Below are 14,113 nucleotides of genomic sequence, written 5' to 3' on the forward strand. Positions count from 1 at the left end.
CATGAGTCCATTAAGATGAAGTGTGGCGGCGCATGCCTTTAGTCCCAGCACTTGAGAGACAAGAGGCAGGCGGATCCCTGTGAGGACAGTGTGGTCTCCATAGCAAGTTCCAGCTTCCTCCTCCCCTCCCCCCACCCAAAAAAAGATGCTGGGTTGAATACATGCTGTAAACATCTGAGATCCAGACCAGGAGCTCCTACCATGGCCTCGGGGACATCCAGAAGATGGGTGTGAAGCGGAGGGGAGGGGAATGGAATCCCAGTGGGCTTCAGGTAGGCAGGAAGAGGGATGAGGAAGGGGCAGGAGGAGGAGAGGGTGCCGGTCAGAGCACAGTCCCTTTGCTGCCAGGTTCCTCTCACCACAGCCCAAAGGAGGCCCTGCTCCCTCCCTCCCAGCCCCAATTCCATGACTGCCTCTCACCGCTGAGTTGAACCTCAGGTGACAGATGTTACAGGAGATAAACAGCTTCTTCTTCAGAGGGGAGGGGACCCCAAACGTGTGGCTGATGACAGCTTTCTGGACTGGGTCCATCTGTGAAGGGGAGTGATAGGCTTAGTTCCTCCCACATGCTCAGGGAAAGGTGCAGTTCAAAACGTGGTCAGCCGCTGGGCACGGTGGCACAGGCCTGTAATCCCAGCACTTGAGGCAGAGGCAGAGGCAGAGGCAGAGGCAGAGGCAGATCTCTGACTTTTTTTTTTTTTTTTTTTTTTTTTTTTTTGGTTTTTCGAGACAGAGTCTCTCTGTGTAGCCTTGGCTGTCCTGGACTCACTTTGTAGACCAGGCTGGCCTCGAACTCACAGCGATCCGCCTGCCTCTGCCTCCCAAGTGCTGGGATTAAAGGCTTGCGCCACCACGCCCGGCAGATCTCTGACTTTTAAGGCCAGCCTGGTCTACAAAGCAAGTCTAGGACAGCCAAGACTACACAGAGAAACTTTGTCTCAGGAAAAAAAAAGTTGTCAGCTTCCCAGAAATCCCCTATCTAGTGCTGTAACCTGGACAAGCATACCGCCTCTTTATGGCAGATCTGAACGGTGAGGTGCCAAGGGGATGGCCAGGGTGACCTGTGTGCTTAGGGCCAGGGTCTGACGCTCCCAGGATCACCTTGGAGTTTCTTGCTGCCCTTCTGCTTTTAGGTTTGAGATTTTGTTTCTCTTATCCAAGGAGCACAGTGTTGGGATGAAGGGCTGAGCACAGACCACAGCAGGGAAGGGACAGAGATGCTTTTGGCGGGGTCTCCTTTCTCCCAGCTCTTGTGCCTGGACCTGCATTCGGGTGGGGGGAAGCCCTACTTCATCAGTGCTGCCACCTTCCCAGAGTCTGATGTCTGCTAAGCAGAGTGACAGCCATAGCCAGGGAGATGGGTGGCCAAGGCGGACAGCACAGAAAGGTCTGGGACCCCTCCCAAGTGGCAGGATTTCCTCTTTGCAATATGAACTTGAGTATTCTGTCTTTCTTTCTTTAAAGATGTATTCATTATGTATATCGTGCTCTGCCTGTATTTACACCTGCAGGCCAGAAGAGGGCATCAGATTACATTATAGATGATTGTGAGCCACCATGTGGTTGCTAGGAATTGAACTCAGGACCTCTGGAAGAGCAGTCAGTGCTCTGAACCTCTGAGCCATCTCTCCAGCCCCTCCGAGTGTTTCTTCCTAATTAATAAGTTTTGTTATTTATTACCTCTTTGTTTGTTTGTTTATTATTTATAAGCAAGGTCTCCCCTAGCTCAGGCTGGCCTGGGACACCCCGTCTTCCTGCCCCATCTTCCAAGTCTTGGGATTATAGGGATGTAATACCATGCGGTTTTTCTTTCCTTTTTTTCTTTTGAGGCTGTGTCTCAAGTATGCAGGCTGGTCTCAACCTCACTATGTGGCTGAAGATGACCTTAAACTATTCCTCCTGCCTCAACCTCCCAAGTGTTGGGATAAAGGCATGTGCCATCACATCTGATTCCTACAGTGCAAGGGATCAACTGAGGGCTTTGGGTGTGCTAGGTAAACTCTCTACTGACTGAGCCACTACAGCAGATGTTTTCTGTTGTCTTTCTTCAGGGGCCTAAGTTTTAGGGGTTTGTTTTGTCAGAGGTGTGGGGGTGGGTGGGTGGAGGTCAGAGTCTCACTATATAGCTCAGGCTGGCCTTTAACTCACTGTGCAGCCCAGGTTGTCATCCTTAGTCTCCAGAATGTTGGCTTTATGGGCAGGGCCACTGTGCTGTGCATTTAGGGGCCTGGGTTGTTGGACTTAAACCATACATTGTATGGTTTAGTCAAAAAGAGCTTTCCAAGGCTTCCTGAAGGAAGAAGCCTAAGGCAGAGAGGAGGGTAGGGTGTACAGACTGCTCTGAGGACAGGGGTTCCAACCTGGACAGTGCCTAAGGGACAGCAGATCCAGCATCAGGATCTCAGAGGGAGGTCTTGACCCTGGGATAATAGCAGTGTCACCTGCCTTTGAGGAGCCACACCTTTGGGCAGTGAATACATCTGTAAGTGAGAGTAGGGGCTGAAGCCCATAGGCCCATGCCTAGATGTCTCATGCTCCTCAGGACCTCTGTGCATCCCTGGAGGTGACAAAAGAGACATTACTGGGAGGGCATGTGACATAGTCAGCTGAGGATGGAGTGGAGTTCATCTGTGATCGCATTTGATTTTAAGAATCAAAAGGAGTGTTGTTTTCACACCTTGTGGGGTACTCCTAACATTTGTTTCTCCCTAACACACCCCCACAGATGAGTACATGCACACAAGAGAAATGTACAGACATCAAGCACATATGCTTAGAGGCAGTTTAGACTCACTGACAAGGAGAGAGACACTCCCAGACATACAGATACTATGCAACCACAGATGGACTCTTTGGGTTTTTTTGTTTGTTTGTTTGTTTGTTTTTTGTTTTTCGAGACAGAGTTTCTCTGTGTATCCTTGCCTTTCTTGGACTCACTTTGTAGACCAGGCTGGGCTTGAACTCACAGCAATCTGGCTGCCTCTGCCTCTGCCTCTACAGTGCTGGGATTAAAAAAGGCATGTGCCACCAAAGCTGGCCACATAGATGGACTCTTACCTAAAACACATACATACCTAGCACATAAAAGAAGGTACAAAGACACTCAAACCCCTCATATTCACATGCACACATATTACATACAATTCCCTAGGCATGTGCATGTGCCCACGCGTGCGCGCACACACACACAAATCTTCACAGATAATACACAAAGTCACACCCACACATAATACACAGACCTCCAGATACACAAGCTCCAATACAAAGACAATACTCAAGGCTCAGCAGTTAAGAACACTTGCTATACAATCATGAAGACTAGGGTTTGGATCCCAGCACACACATCACAAACCAGGTGTCCTTATGCAAGTCTGTAATCTCAGCCCTAGTGGGGATGGAGGCAGGAGGATTGCTGGGTCTTGCTGGTCTCCAGCCTTGCTGAGAAAACAAGAACCCCAGGTTCAGGGAGAGATCATAGTGGACATCCAATGACCTCCTTTGGCTGCTGCACATGCACAGGCATACGCACCCACGCGTGTGAACATACACTGACTCAAACACATAATGAAACAAATACAGAAATGATAAAAAAATAAATCAAAGACACAATCCAAGTGCACACAGACAGACGTGGGTCACCAGTTGTGATGGGGAGGTAGGGATGACATCATCTCTAGCTAGGAGACAGCTGGGATCTGGGGCCCCATTCGAGTCACCATCCTTGCCCACCCCCCCCCCACTTGCATATGCCCCCACCCTCCTGCCCAGCCCCATACCGTGCTGAAGTTGGGGAAGAGACTGAGCGGAGTGGTGCCATTGAAGTGGAAGGCGAGCAAGTGCTTCAAATCCAGCGGGGGTTGCAGAGGCCGGGTGGGCAGGGTCAGGGAGGCCAGCAGGGGGCTGGGGGTGCTGCTGGAGGCCGGGCCTGCTGCAGGAGGAAGAAGGGCAGGGTCTGAAATGAGAAGCCACAGGGCTCTCTGCCACCTCTGCTGCCAGACTCCCGACCCCCTCTTTACAACTGCACCAGCCCAACCCAGTTGGGGAAACAGAGTCAGGGAGTCAACAGCCCAAGTCACCTAGGCAGAAGAGTGACACTCTCTCACTGACAGGGTCAGCACAGTGGCCCAAATAGACACCAAAGGAAGTCCAGCCAAGAGAGGGGTCAGAGAACTCAAAGTTGATATACACACAAGCATGGTGACAGCACTATGCGCTGTGTCCCCTCTTTACCCAAAAGCTCCAAACTCAGGGAGCATAGGAAAAGGCCCACTCCCTTCCCTCTCACCAATTGTCCCTCTGTTGCTTCAGGTTCCATGCCACTCACAGAAGGGATGAAAAGAAACCCACAGCATGGGCCTGGAGAGATGGCACAGTGGTTAGAAGCACTGGTCATTCTTCTACAGGGCCCAGGCTGGATTCCCAGCACCCACATGGCAGCTCACAACCCTAACTCCAGTGTTTCAGGGAACCCAATGCCTGCCTCTGACTTCTGCACGTGCATGGTGCCCATACATATATGCAGGCAAACCACTCATACATATAAAATAAATCTTAAAAAAAAAACAAAAAAAACCTCCCACAAAATTAGAAAGAAAGAAGCCCACAGCATTCTGAAGGTCTGGGTCTCCAGTTCTGCTGTGGCACCCTGCTGCTTCCCGGAGGACGCACCTCCACCTAGCACCCAGGGTGAGAGCCCAAGCCAGTCCTCAGGACCCACAGGAACAGCACTGTGGTTCTGTAGTCTTTGGTCTTAACAGTGTGAAGCCAAGGAAGGGAAGGAAAAAAATAAAAGCAGAAAGTAAACCAGGTCATTGGATCCAGTCTTGGGTCCTGTAATTGCCAAATCAAAAGAAGCCCTTTTCAGTTCCTGAGTGTTAACCCTCTGAAATATCAGTTAGGTTTACTCAGCATCTATAGATGTATGCTTATAAACACAGCTGTATACAGAAAAGCCGGCAGGCATCGGATGGGAGGTGGCGCGTGGGGTGGAGGACACCTCTACCTCCGCTGCAATCGTCGTGCACTTGACGTGTCAGTTTGTGCACAGAAGCAAGCACTGTCGTCTAGTTTAACACCTCTTAGGAAAAGAAACACTGCAAAGCACGGGGCGAGGAAATTCTCAGGAAATTCCCATTCTCCTTCAATGCTGTTCCTTCAGTTCCTAAGACCCAACCTTCCTTCCTTCAAACAAAACGGAAACCCCAAGGAAAGAGTGTCACAGGGGAAAGGCAAATTCTGAAAGGCCAAAAGGCACTTGCCCACTTGCCCAGGCTCCTCTTTCCTCACAGCCAGGGTGAGGTTTGGTGCCAAGCAGGGGACAACAGGACAACACAGTACGTCAGCTTGGGTATAGTCTGGGTAAGGGTGTGTGTGTGTGTGTGTGTGTGTGTGTGTGTGTGTGTGTGTGTGTGTGTGTGTGTGTGTGTGTGTGTGTGTGTGTGTGTGTGTGTGTGCCCCTCTCAATATCCATGGCCCCAAAAAGGCGAGGGGAGGCCACTCTCAGGTGAAGTCCCACCGCAGGAGTCCCCCCCATACCTACTCTCTAAGAACTCCATGGCCAATGTAATAATCAAACTCAGGCAGCAGGGGCTCAACCACCTTGATCTTCACCACCTGGCTGGCACCATGATCTCTCTCTGTTCCCTGCCCCCCACTGCAGCTTGCGGCTCTGGCCCACCTTGTCCAGCAGTCCCATGCTCACAGGCAACACCAAGACCGGGTTGGCAAAGTTGAGAAAAGAGCTTGTGCCGCTCAGAATACGTACAGGCCAGTTTGGAGCACAAGGGCGACTGGCAGACACCTGAGGGTAGCCACTAAGCGCTTGAAGAGCACGAAGTTGCCCAGTGTGCTGGTGCATCACCTTGGCCATGAAACTTCCCAGCAGCACCCAGTGTCCCCTTGTCATGTGGGCCCAGCTCCTCCAGCACCTCCAAGTAGCAGTGGGGACAAGTAGGCCACCTCATGAGGGTCTGGGGAAGGAGTCCCACAGTCCCCTCCACATGGAGTCCGGGAAAGTAGTACAGCCTTGGAGTAACCCACACTGCAGTAGATGGAATGTTCAATGCAGCTGTTGGGGTCAGACTCAGAGACCCTCAGAGACGCTGAGCTCACACAGCAAAGCTACGACTGTCATCAACACTGGCTACAGCAAGGCCAGGTCCGGCTCTTCACGCTGCAGGACCAGGATGACCCTTTGTGCTGAAGGCGGACCATCTAGCAGCAGGTGGGTAATGGCTATGAAAGTGAATGGATCTGCTCTTGCATTTACCCAGATAGGCATGGGGCTCTGGGTCTGTCCAGCAAGAGGGCCAGTGCAGATCCATAAGCAGTGAGGCGAGTGGCCCTGAGCTTCAGGCTGACATGCCTGGGAGGTCACTGGGGGGACAAGAACTGAGCCAGGCCAGTTCGGGTACAGATGTGCCCAAGACCTGCAGGATGCCCAGGAGTTGGCGAGCAAAGCTAAAGTGGTAGCTGGCTGGCCATCACATGGGAACACCAAAGTGGCAAACAGAGCCAGACTATGGAACTCCGCCCACCCCCTGGTCTCACCTAGCAGCAGCCCCACATCTGGGGGATACCTTCAGGCACCGGCAGGCCTCTGTGTGCAAGACAGTGGCAGTGGCCACCTGGGACAACCAGGAAGACGAAAGGAAAGACAGAGTTCGGCTTGTCCGCCAGGCTGGGAGAGGCAGGCAGTAGGGGGGATGGGGGGGAGTGGGGGGAGTGGGGTGGGGAGCTATTGGAAGAGTACAAGCTTGGGGCCAGACAGACTCTGCCACTTGTTGGCTGTGCTACCCTGGGAAAGTCACTTGACCTGTCCAAGCTTCAGGCTTTTTCTCAGCTCTAATCCCTGCCTGCCCTCATCTCTCAAAAGGCTACTATGAGTTATGAATTGTAAACCTGTTATTGAATTTATGAGTTTCAAGTGATCTACGAACATTTAAAAAAAAAATGCTAAGAAGGCCGGGTGTGGTGGCGCACACTGGTGGCGCACGCCTTTAATCCCAGCACTTGGGAGGCAGAGGCAGGCGGATCGCTGTGAGTTCGAGGCCAGCCTGGTCTACAAAGGTAGTTCAAGACAGCCAGGGCTACACAGAGAAACCCTGTCTCGAAAAACAAAATAAAACAAAATGCTAAGAAAGATGGATTGTTGTTGCTGTCTCTTCCTGGTGTTCTTTGCAGCCTTGCCCCCAACCTGCTTTGCTCCTGCTGGGGCTGGCTGGGCTCTCCTCCTATTTCATAGCTCAGACACTTACCAATAGACATATTCACCATCAATTCCTGACCAAACACGGGTTCCAGTTATGTGTCCTTTATCTCTACCCTGCCCCCGCTCCTGCCCTACCCCCACCCCCACCCCAGGACTCACCCAGTTGAACCTAGGCAAAGCTGTAGCATGCACAACTCTAGGGCCCACTTGGGCGACTTAGAGCTTGAAGGGGATCAGGGTAAAAAATGGGAAATTTATGGAAAGCCCAAGCTCAGGACTATATACAGTGCCCTGCCCGGAAAGCAGGAAGACGTCCTTTTCTAGCAGATGTCACAAAGACGAATCTTTACCTTAATTTTTTTTTTTTTTTTTTTTTACTGTATCCCAGGGCTGCAAGTTCACTATGTAACTAAAGATAGCCTTGAACCTCTGAACCTCCTGCCTTACTCTCCCAAGTGCTGAGATTACAGGTGTGTGCCACTTGCATCTATTTCTGAATTTTTTGTTTTGTTTTGGAGACAGGGTTTCTCTGTGTAACAGCCCTAGCCATCCTGGAACTCACTTTGTAGACCAGGCTGTCCTCAAACTCAGAGATTTGCCTGTGTCTGCCTTCCAAATATTAGGACTAAAGGCGTGTGGCACCACTGGCCAGCTTAATTCTGATTTTTTGTTTGCTTATGTGTGTTTGGTTTTGTTTTGAGACAGGGTCTCACTATGTGGCCCTGGCTGTCTTGGAACACACTACGTAGAGCAAACTGGCTTCAAAGTCCTGGAAATCTTTCCTTCCTCTACCTCCTGAGTGCTGGAATTAAAAGTGTATACCACCACAACAGGCTGAAAAATTTTTTTTTCAAGGCAGGGTTTCTCTGTGTAGCCTTGGCTGTTCTGGACTCACTTTGTAGACCAGGCTGACCTCACAGCTATCTACCTGCCTCTGCCTCCCAAGTGCTCGGATTAAAGGCATGGGCCATCATGCCCGGCTTGGATTTTTTTTTTTTTAATTGAAACTAATTTGAGTTTGTCAAAAGTGCAGTGAAAACTCATCAAACCCAGCGGTAAGTGAGTCAGGGCTCCAGATCACCAGTTTGTAACCTCTGGCTCGGGGAGTGAGAAGTGTGCCTGGGCTCACCCAATGAGAGGGGTCAGGTCTGGCTTGTTCACTGTTGTCCTCAGTGTGGCTGGGACAGTGGCAGGCATGGAGACAGGCCTTGGTGAAGGTTTGGCATAGTGGAGCTATGAATGAAGTGTGCTGGTTCCTACCCAGAGGCCTAGCATACTGGAGCTTTTCCCAGGTGGCTCAGGGCCTCCCTCCCTCTGTCCTCCCCTTACCTCTGGCTGCTACCCACCTGCTTGTGCCTCACCCTCCTGGGACTGCGCTATTAACCACGCTGTCTGTCCCCAGCTGTGTCTGACACACGCTGAACCTCTGCAGCTCAAGCAGGGCCGAACAGCGGTTATCAGACGCATCCTCTATAGCCATGTGGTACACATGGGCAGCCTAGCCACTTGGGGCAGGTCTTGTCTCCACCTTGAAGGCCCTGGAGGTGTGGGAGTAGTTGCCAGGCGAGGGTAGGGTCCCTCCACCCTCAGCAGGGGCTTCCACAGTGGGCGGGCTGGCCCTGGTTGACTGCCAGAGCCTGGAAGTTGGTAGAATAGAGCATGCTTAAGCCTGGCAACACTCAAGACGAAACATCAGCTTCCGCTTATAATCCACTTCCAGCCAAGGAAACCCTCCTTTCCACTGCTTACTGGAGTACCACTTACACTTTCTTTCTTTTTTTTTTTTTTTTTTTTTTTTTGAGACAGGGTCTCTCTATGTTAGCTTGGCTGTCCTAGACTCGCTTTGCAGACCAGGCTGGCCTCGAACTCACAGCGATCTACCTACCTCTGCCTCCCGAGTGCTGGGATTAAAGGCGTGCGCCACCACCGCTTACACTTCTTGTTGGAGTTGGAAGCCTCTCTAGCGGGCTTCTTCCCAAAGGGCACTGTGCCTGCTCTCAGAGGACCCAAGACCCCCTCCAAACGCTTATGCCCCGCCGGCTTCCCTCAGCCACAAGGGCAACTCCCTAGAGAGGGACAGCCCACCAAGCTAAGGGGCTGGGGGGGAGGGGGGAAGCCATCCATCTAACTTAGCCTGGAAAGTTTATCCCAGCTCTGCTATAGAAGACTGGAGACAAGGGAGAAGAGGTGCTGGGGTGGGGTGGGGGTGGGGCTTACGCTGTCCACAGGGATGAGCTGGAGTGACACTGGGAGGAGGTAAGGGGGTTCCCCAGCCCCTTCCAAGGGCCTCCCTCCTTCCAGGAAGAGGAAGGTACTCATTAGCAATGTCTGCTGGAGTATCTGAGAACACAGCAGTGACTTTTAGCTCAAACTGAGTCCCGGAGACAGATCCGGAGACAGATGTGATTCTCAAGGGCTCCTGAGTGTTCTGTAGCTGGGCTAGGCTACAGCACAGACCTCCTGATTCCTCACTCACAGGATGTTGTCCTCAAAGCCCACAGACACTCGTAGCATCCGAAGGACTTCAACACAGAGCTGAGCATCCCAAGGTCATCTGCTTTCCCCTGGCACATCTGTCCCTGCGTGTGTGTGTGGGGGGGGGGGGGTGCTGGCTCATATTCATGTGGCCCTGGGGCAGGCAGCCCAGGAATAGGCTACAGGATGAGGACAGGCTGCAGGCTAGGCTGCCGGCCGAGTACAGCTAGCTGGTTGCCTCTATGTCCGCATAGACACGCTGCCAGGATGAGTCTCTGAGATCTGAAGGTCATGTCCAGTTGGGTCAGGCCTGCCAACTGTACCTCCTAGTGATGTGGAGGTTGTCCTCTCTCCTTGGGCCCAACAGCAGCCCAACCAGCAGCAACTACAGTTTATCCAGTCAGCAGAAACCGAGTCAGGCCCTGCGTTAAGAGTGTATAGGAACTAGGTGGTGGCAGTGGTGGCTGCGGCAGTGCGCTCCTTTAATTCCAGCACTCGGGAGGCAGAGGCAGGTGGATCTCTTGTGAATTCGAGACCAGCCTGGTCTACAAAGTGAGTTCCAGCACAGCCAAGGCATACACAGAGAAACCCTGCCTCAAAAAACAATAAAACCAAACAAAACAACAACGCCCCCACTCCAGAAAAAAAACAAAAACAAAAACCCAACAACAAAAAACTGTACATGATTCCCGAAGATTATTACTGTCTATGGGTGAGGAAACTGAGGCACTGGCCTGTCATTTGCCTAAGATTTCTCAGGCTGCAAGCAGCTGATGTAGAATCGGAACACCTCTCGTATCAAACTGGCCAGGCCCAGGCCGGGCTCTCACCCTCTTGTGTCGGCCTCTGCATTGTTCCCCCACGGGTCAGCTCATTCAGCTGATTCAGCCATGGGGCTACCTTGCTTTTGCCTCTTCAGTGGGACCTTACTGCTTAAATCAGGCACCTTGCCAAGAGCCAAGACTTCCCCAGCCTCCAAACACTGCTATAGTCTTTTTTTAAAAAAATTGTTATTAAGTATACAGTGCTCTGCTTGTACAGAGCACCAAACCATACTACACATGGTTGTGAGCCACCATGTGGTTGTTGGGAATTGAACTCAGGTCCTCTAGAAGAGCAAGCAGTGCTCTTAACCACTGAGCCATCTCCCCAGCCCTAAATCCCTGTATTCTTAGTGCCTCCTGTTTACCTGCCTAACCACCCCAAAAAGGCTATTTCATAAAGCTGCTGAAGTTGTTACTGTGGTCTGTCTGTCTGTCTGTCTGTCTGTCTGTCTGTCCGTCTGTCTGTCTGGAAACTGACCTCAGATCCCTTTATACCCTCGTCCCCTGTCACTTTCTCCTGAGCCTAGAATCCCCATCCTTCCCCGCCCCTAGATCAGCTCTGCCTCGCTGCTTGGAGAACATCTCAGAAGTCCCCTCCGCTACCCTGATCCCCACAGCTGGCCTGGTACCTGGCCTCCAGTCTGAGGCAATTCCCTACCTGCGGGAGGGAGTTCTCCGTGTATCTGCCACGGAATGCCTTTACCCAGGAGGTCCCACCGCTTTCCCACCACTGCCCGCGCTTGTTCCCGCCAGCATTGCAAATCTGTCTTAGGTTCCATTGCTTCGCATCCCTTCCCTCTGTCTTCCTGCGCTCCCATGTGTTCCCCAAGGGGCAGGAAGGACAACTACTCTCATTTTTCCCCCTCTCCCTTTGAGACAGGGTCTCACGTGTACACCAGGCTGGCCTCAAATGTGCTCCAAAGAGGATAACCTTGAACTTCTAGCTCCTGGCTGTAGGGGTGTGCCTGTAATCAGCCCATCCAGCTCTATGCATGCTGGAGCAGAAACCCTGGGCTTCCGGCATGGCAGGGAAGCATTCTACTAGCTGAGGACACATGTCCGCAGGCCAATAACTTCTTCATGTGTGAACCCCGGATAAGGCAACAAGACAAGTTATTGTCTTATTGATCGGAATAGCAATAGTTTTGAGAATTAAAAAAAAGCAAGCCGGCTTTTGATTCAATAAACAGACCTTGATAGGGAAAAAAAGCAAGCTGTGTGTGTGTGTGAGTGTGTGTGTGTGTGTGTGCGCGTGCACACGCAAGTGTACGCACTCGTGTGCCTGTATGCACGCGCCACCTGTGAGAATCAACCTTGGGCACTTGCCAGAGGTTAAAATCAATTCCTCCCTGCGCCAGCCGTGTGGCACATGCCTTTAATGCCAGCACTCAAGTGGCAGAGGCAGGTGGATTGTTGTGAGTTCGAGGCCAGCCTGGTCTACAAAGCGAGTCCAGGACAGCCAAGGTTACACAGAGAAACCCTGTCTGGAAAAAAAAAAAATCATTTCCTCCCTCATCTTTTCTTCCAACAGCTTGTGGTTCTAACTAACTACCCAAAGCATGTGAGAATATGGGACATGTGCAAGTATAAGATCGGGGTGACAGATGCCATGCTGAAAGTTTGTCAGCTCTTTCCCATATTCCTAGAACTTTAGTGTCCCACCCAGGCTGGGACGCTCTGGGTTTGACGCCAACCCTCGTGTTCCCATGTCACTCCCACCGAAGACACTGGAGACATCATTTTGGGTGGTGGATACTCTGGCCACGGCCTCCTTGGGCTCCACTGACCCATGGCAGGCACTGGCAGTAATGGGCAAAGAGGCACCAGCAGTGGCGGAGGTTGAGGGTCTTCGGCTGAGCCACAGTGCCCCAGGGTCTCACCTGGCAAAACCACCTCCTGGGACTCCAGTCAATGCCCTCTGCACTGGCCTGGGCCTTATTCCGTTGCAGCGGGAGCCACAGTGGTCAGGCCACGGAGAGCCAAGGGAATTGGAGTCCATTCAGTTACTGCATCTATGGGCGGGTTCCTAGGAGAGCTCGCAGGAATGAGACAGACAACTAGATCGCTGAAGGCTGCAGGTTGCCCGGGAGTTCTGAAAGTCACAGACTCAGCAGCACTCTGGGGTCGGGGGAGCAGGTGGGAAGCTGAGTGCCAGCGGTGGGAGGGACACTAGATGTTGTAGTGAATTTCTACATAGTGAAGTATACCCCTGCCTTCCTAACCTCCCTGGAAGATGATCAGGCCCAGGGCGTCCTGGGAGAAAGGAAGGCCTAGCTAGATTTAATTCTTCTCCTGGAGACTCTTGGGGAATCTGTCTGTCTGTCTGTCTGTCTGTCTCTCTCTCTCTCTCTCTCTCTCTTTTTGGTTGTTCGAGGCAGAGTTTCTCTGTGTAGCCTTGACTGTCCTGGACTCGCTTTGTAGACCAGGCTGGCCTCGAACTCACAGCAATCCACCTGCCTCTGCCTCCCGAGTGCTAGGATTAAAGGCATGCGCCACCACCGCCTGGCTCCGGGATCTATCTCTTTATCTGAGAAATGGGTTTGTAGTTATGGGAGGAAGAGCAGTATAGAAATGGCAGTGAGGACCAGAGAAGGTACTGAAGAAGGGATTGGCTGGCTTCCCCAGATTCAGGGAACGCCAAGGTATTTGGTGGCCCTTGCCTCTCCTGTCAACACACAGTCACCCGGACATGCCTTCCAGACCCCTCACAATTAGGAGCACCATTCTCCACACAAGGGCTAGGTAGGGAATGTGGTGGTTTCTGATGCCAGGCCTCCAGGCGACTCACCGTCGGCCTCTGACATTCATGCTCTGGAATGGAGCGTGAGCCTCGGCGCATGCGTACAAACCCATCTGACTATGCGCAAATCAAGCAGCGGCCCCTGCTGTCCCAGGATAGTACACGGGTCTAGGTTCTCTCCTCTCAAATGTGTAGGGTAGATGGGTGGGTACCTTTGTTGATAGGATTTTGAAGTAATGTGCCCCCCTCCAAGCCTCCCTACCCCCCGCTTCTTCTCCAAGTGTCTGGGAGAAGTCCCAGCCTTGGCCAAAGTCCAGGCCTGATCCAACTCACTGCATGGTTGTCTCAAGAAAAGACAAGTTGTTGGCTCTGGGCACACAGAGAGCAAGCCAGACTGACTACATGAAGAGGCAGCTAAGCCTAGGGCTCCAGTCCAGGCTGGGGCAGCAGTGCAGAACAGGCGTCTTATGAAATAACATCATCCTGGCTGCCAAGGGACAGAGAGGGTCCAAGGAAACCACATTTTGTAGTTGTGCCATAAATGGAAACGATTGATGCCCACCCAGAGGTCCACAGGCACCCACACCGATGGCGCTAGACATAGATGCCAAGGCACATGTGCACCCACATCTCCCCACCGTGAAGCCCAGTCTCATGTCTAGTACGTGATGCCCGTGCAGTGACACACATCCCCTCAGGGCCCCAGTGTGAGCCTGCACGTACAAACAGATATGCACGATCGGCAGACCAGTGGACACACAGCCTCACGGATGCCTCTAAAACACAAGAAACCAAAAGCATGAGCTGAAGGGCACACGCCTTGATGAAGAAAGATGCTGACACACTAAGGCCGCCACCCAGGGC

General features: G+C 52.2%; 2 protein-coding genes across 7 annotated transcripts in view; both read right to left on the reverse strand.

Annotated features, from left to right (window-relative positions):
- Positions 1-14,113, reverse strand: part of ZNF385C (zinc finger protein 385C) — a 61,225-nt gene that overhangs the window by 7,637 nt on the left and 39,475 nt on the right. For 5 of the 6 annotated variants that reach the window (XM_084748825.1, XM_084748824.1, XM_084748820.1 and 2 more), the window contains 2 exons: positions 3,777-3,928; positions 421-531 (listed from right to left, as the gene is read on the reverse strand). In XM_084748825.1, the coding sequence (XP_084604951.1) occupies positions 421-531; positions 3,777-3,928 (263 nt within the window). The remainder of the gene's footprint in view (positions 1-420; positions 532-3,776; positions 3,929-14,113) is intronic. The other variant, XM_084748823.1, reaches the window with a different exon arrangement.
- Positions 6,143-11,288, reverse strand: LOC311579648 (uncharacterized protein C17orf113; the record flags this gene model as incomplete). The annotated part of the gene is given in 10 exon segments (XM_084750396.1): positions 6,143-6,257; positions 6,361-6,457; positions 6,460-6,565; positions 6,567-6,626; positions 8,340-8,388; positions 8,572-8,708; positions 8,712-8,822; positions 8,824-8,872; positions 9,138-9,201; positions 11,168-11,288. Coding segments are annotated over 10 exon segments (909 nt in total).

This window comes from Acomys minous (assembly GCF_964271855.1).
Source record: "Acomys minous genome assembly, chromosome: 12".
Taxonomy (NCBI): Eukaryota; Metazoa; Chordata; class Mammalia; order Rodentia; family Muridae; genus Acomys; species Acomys minous.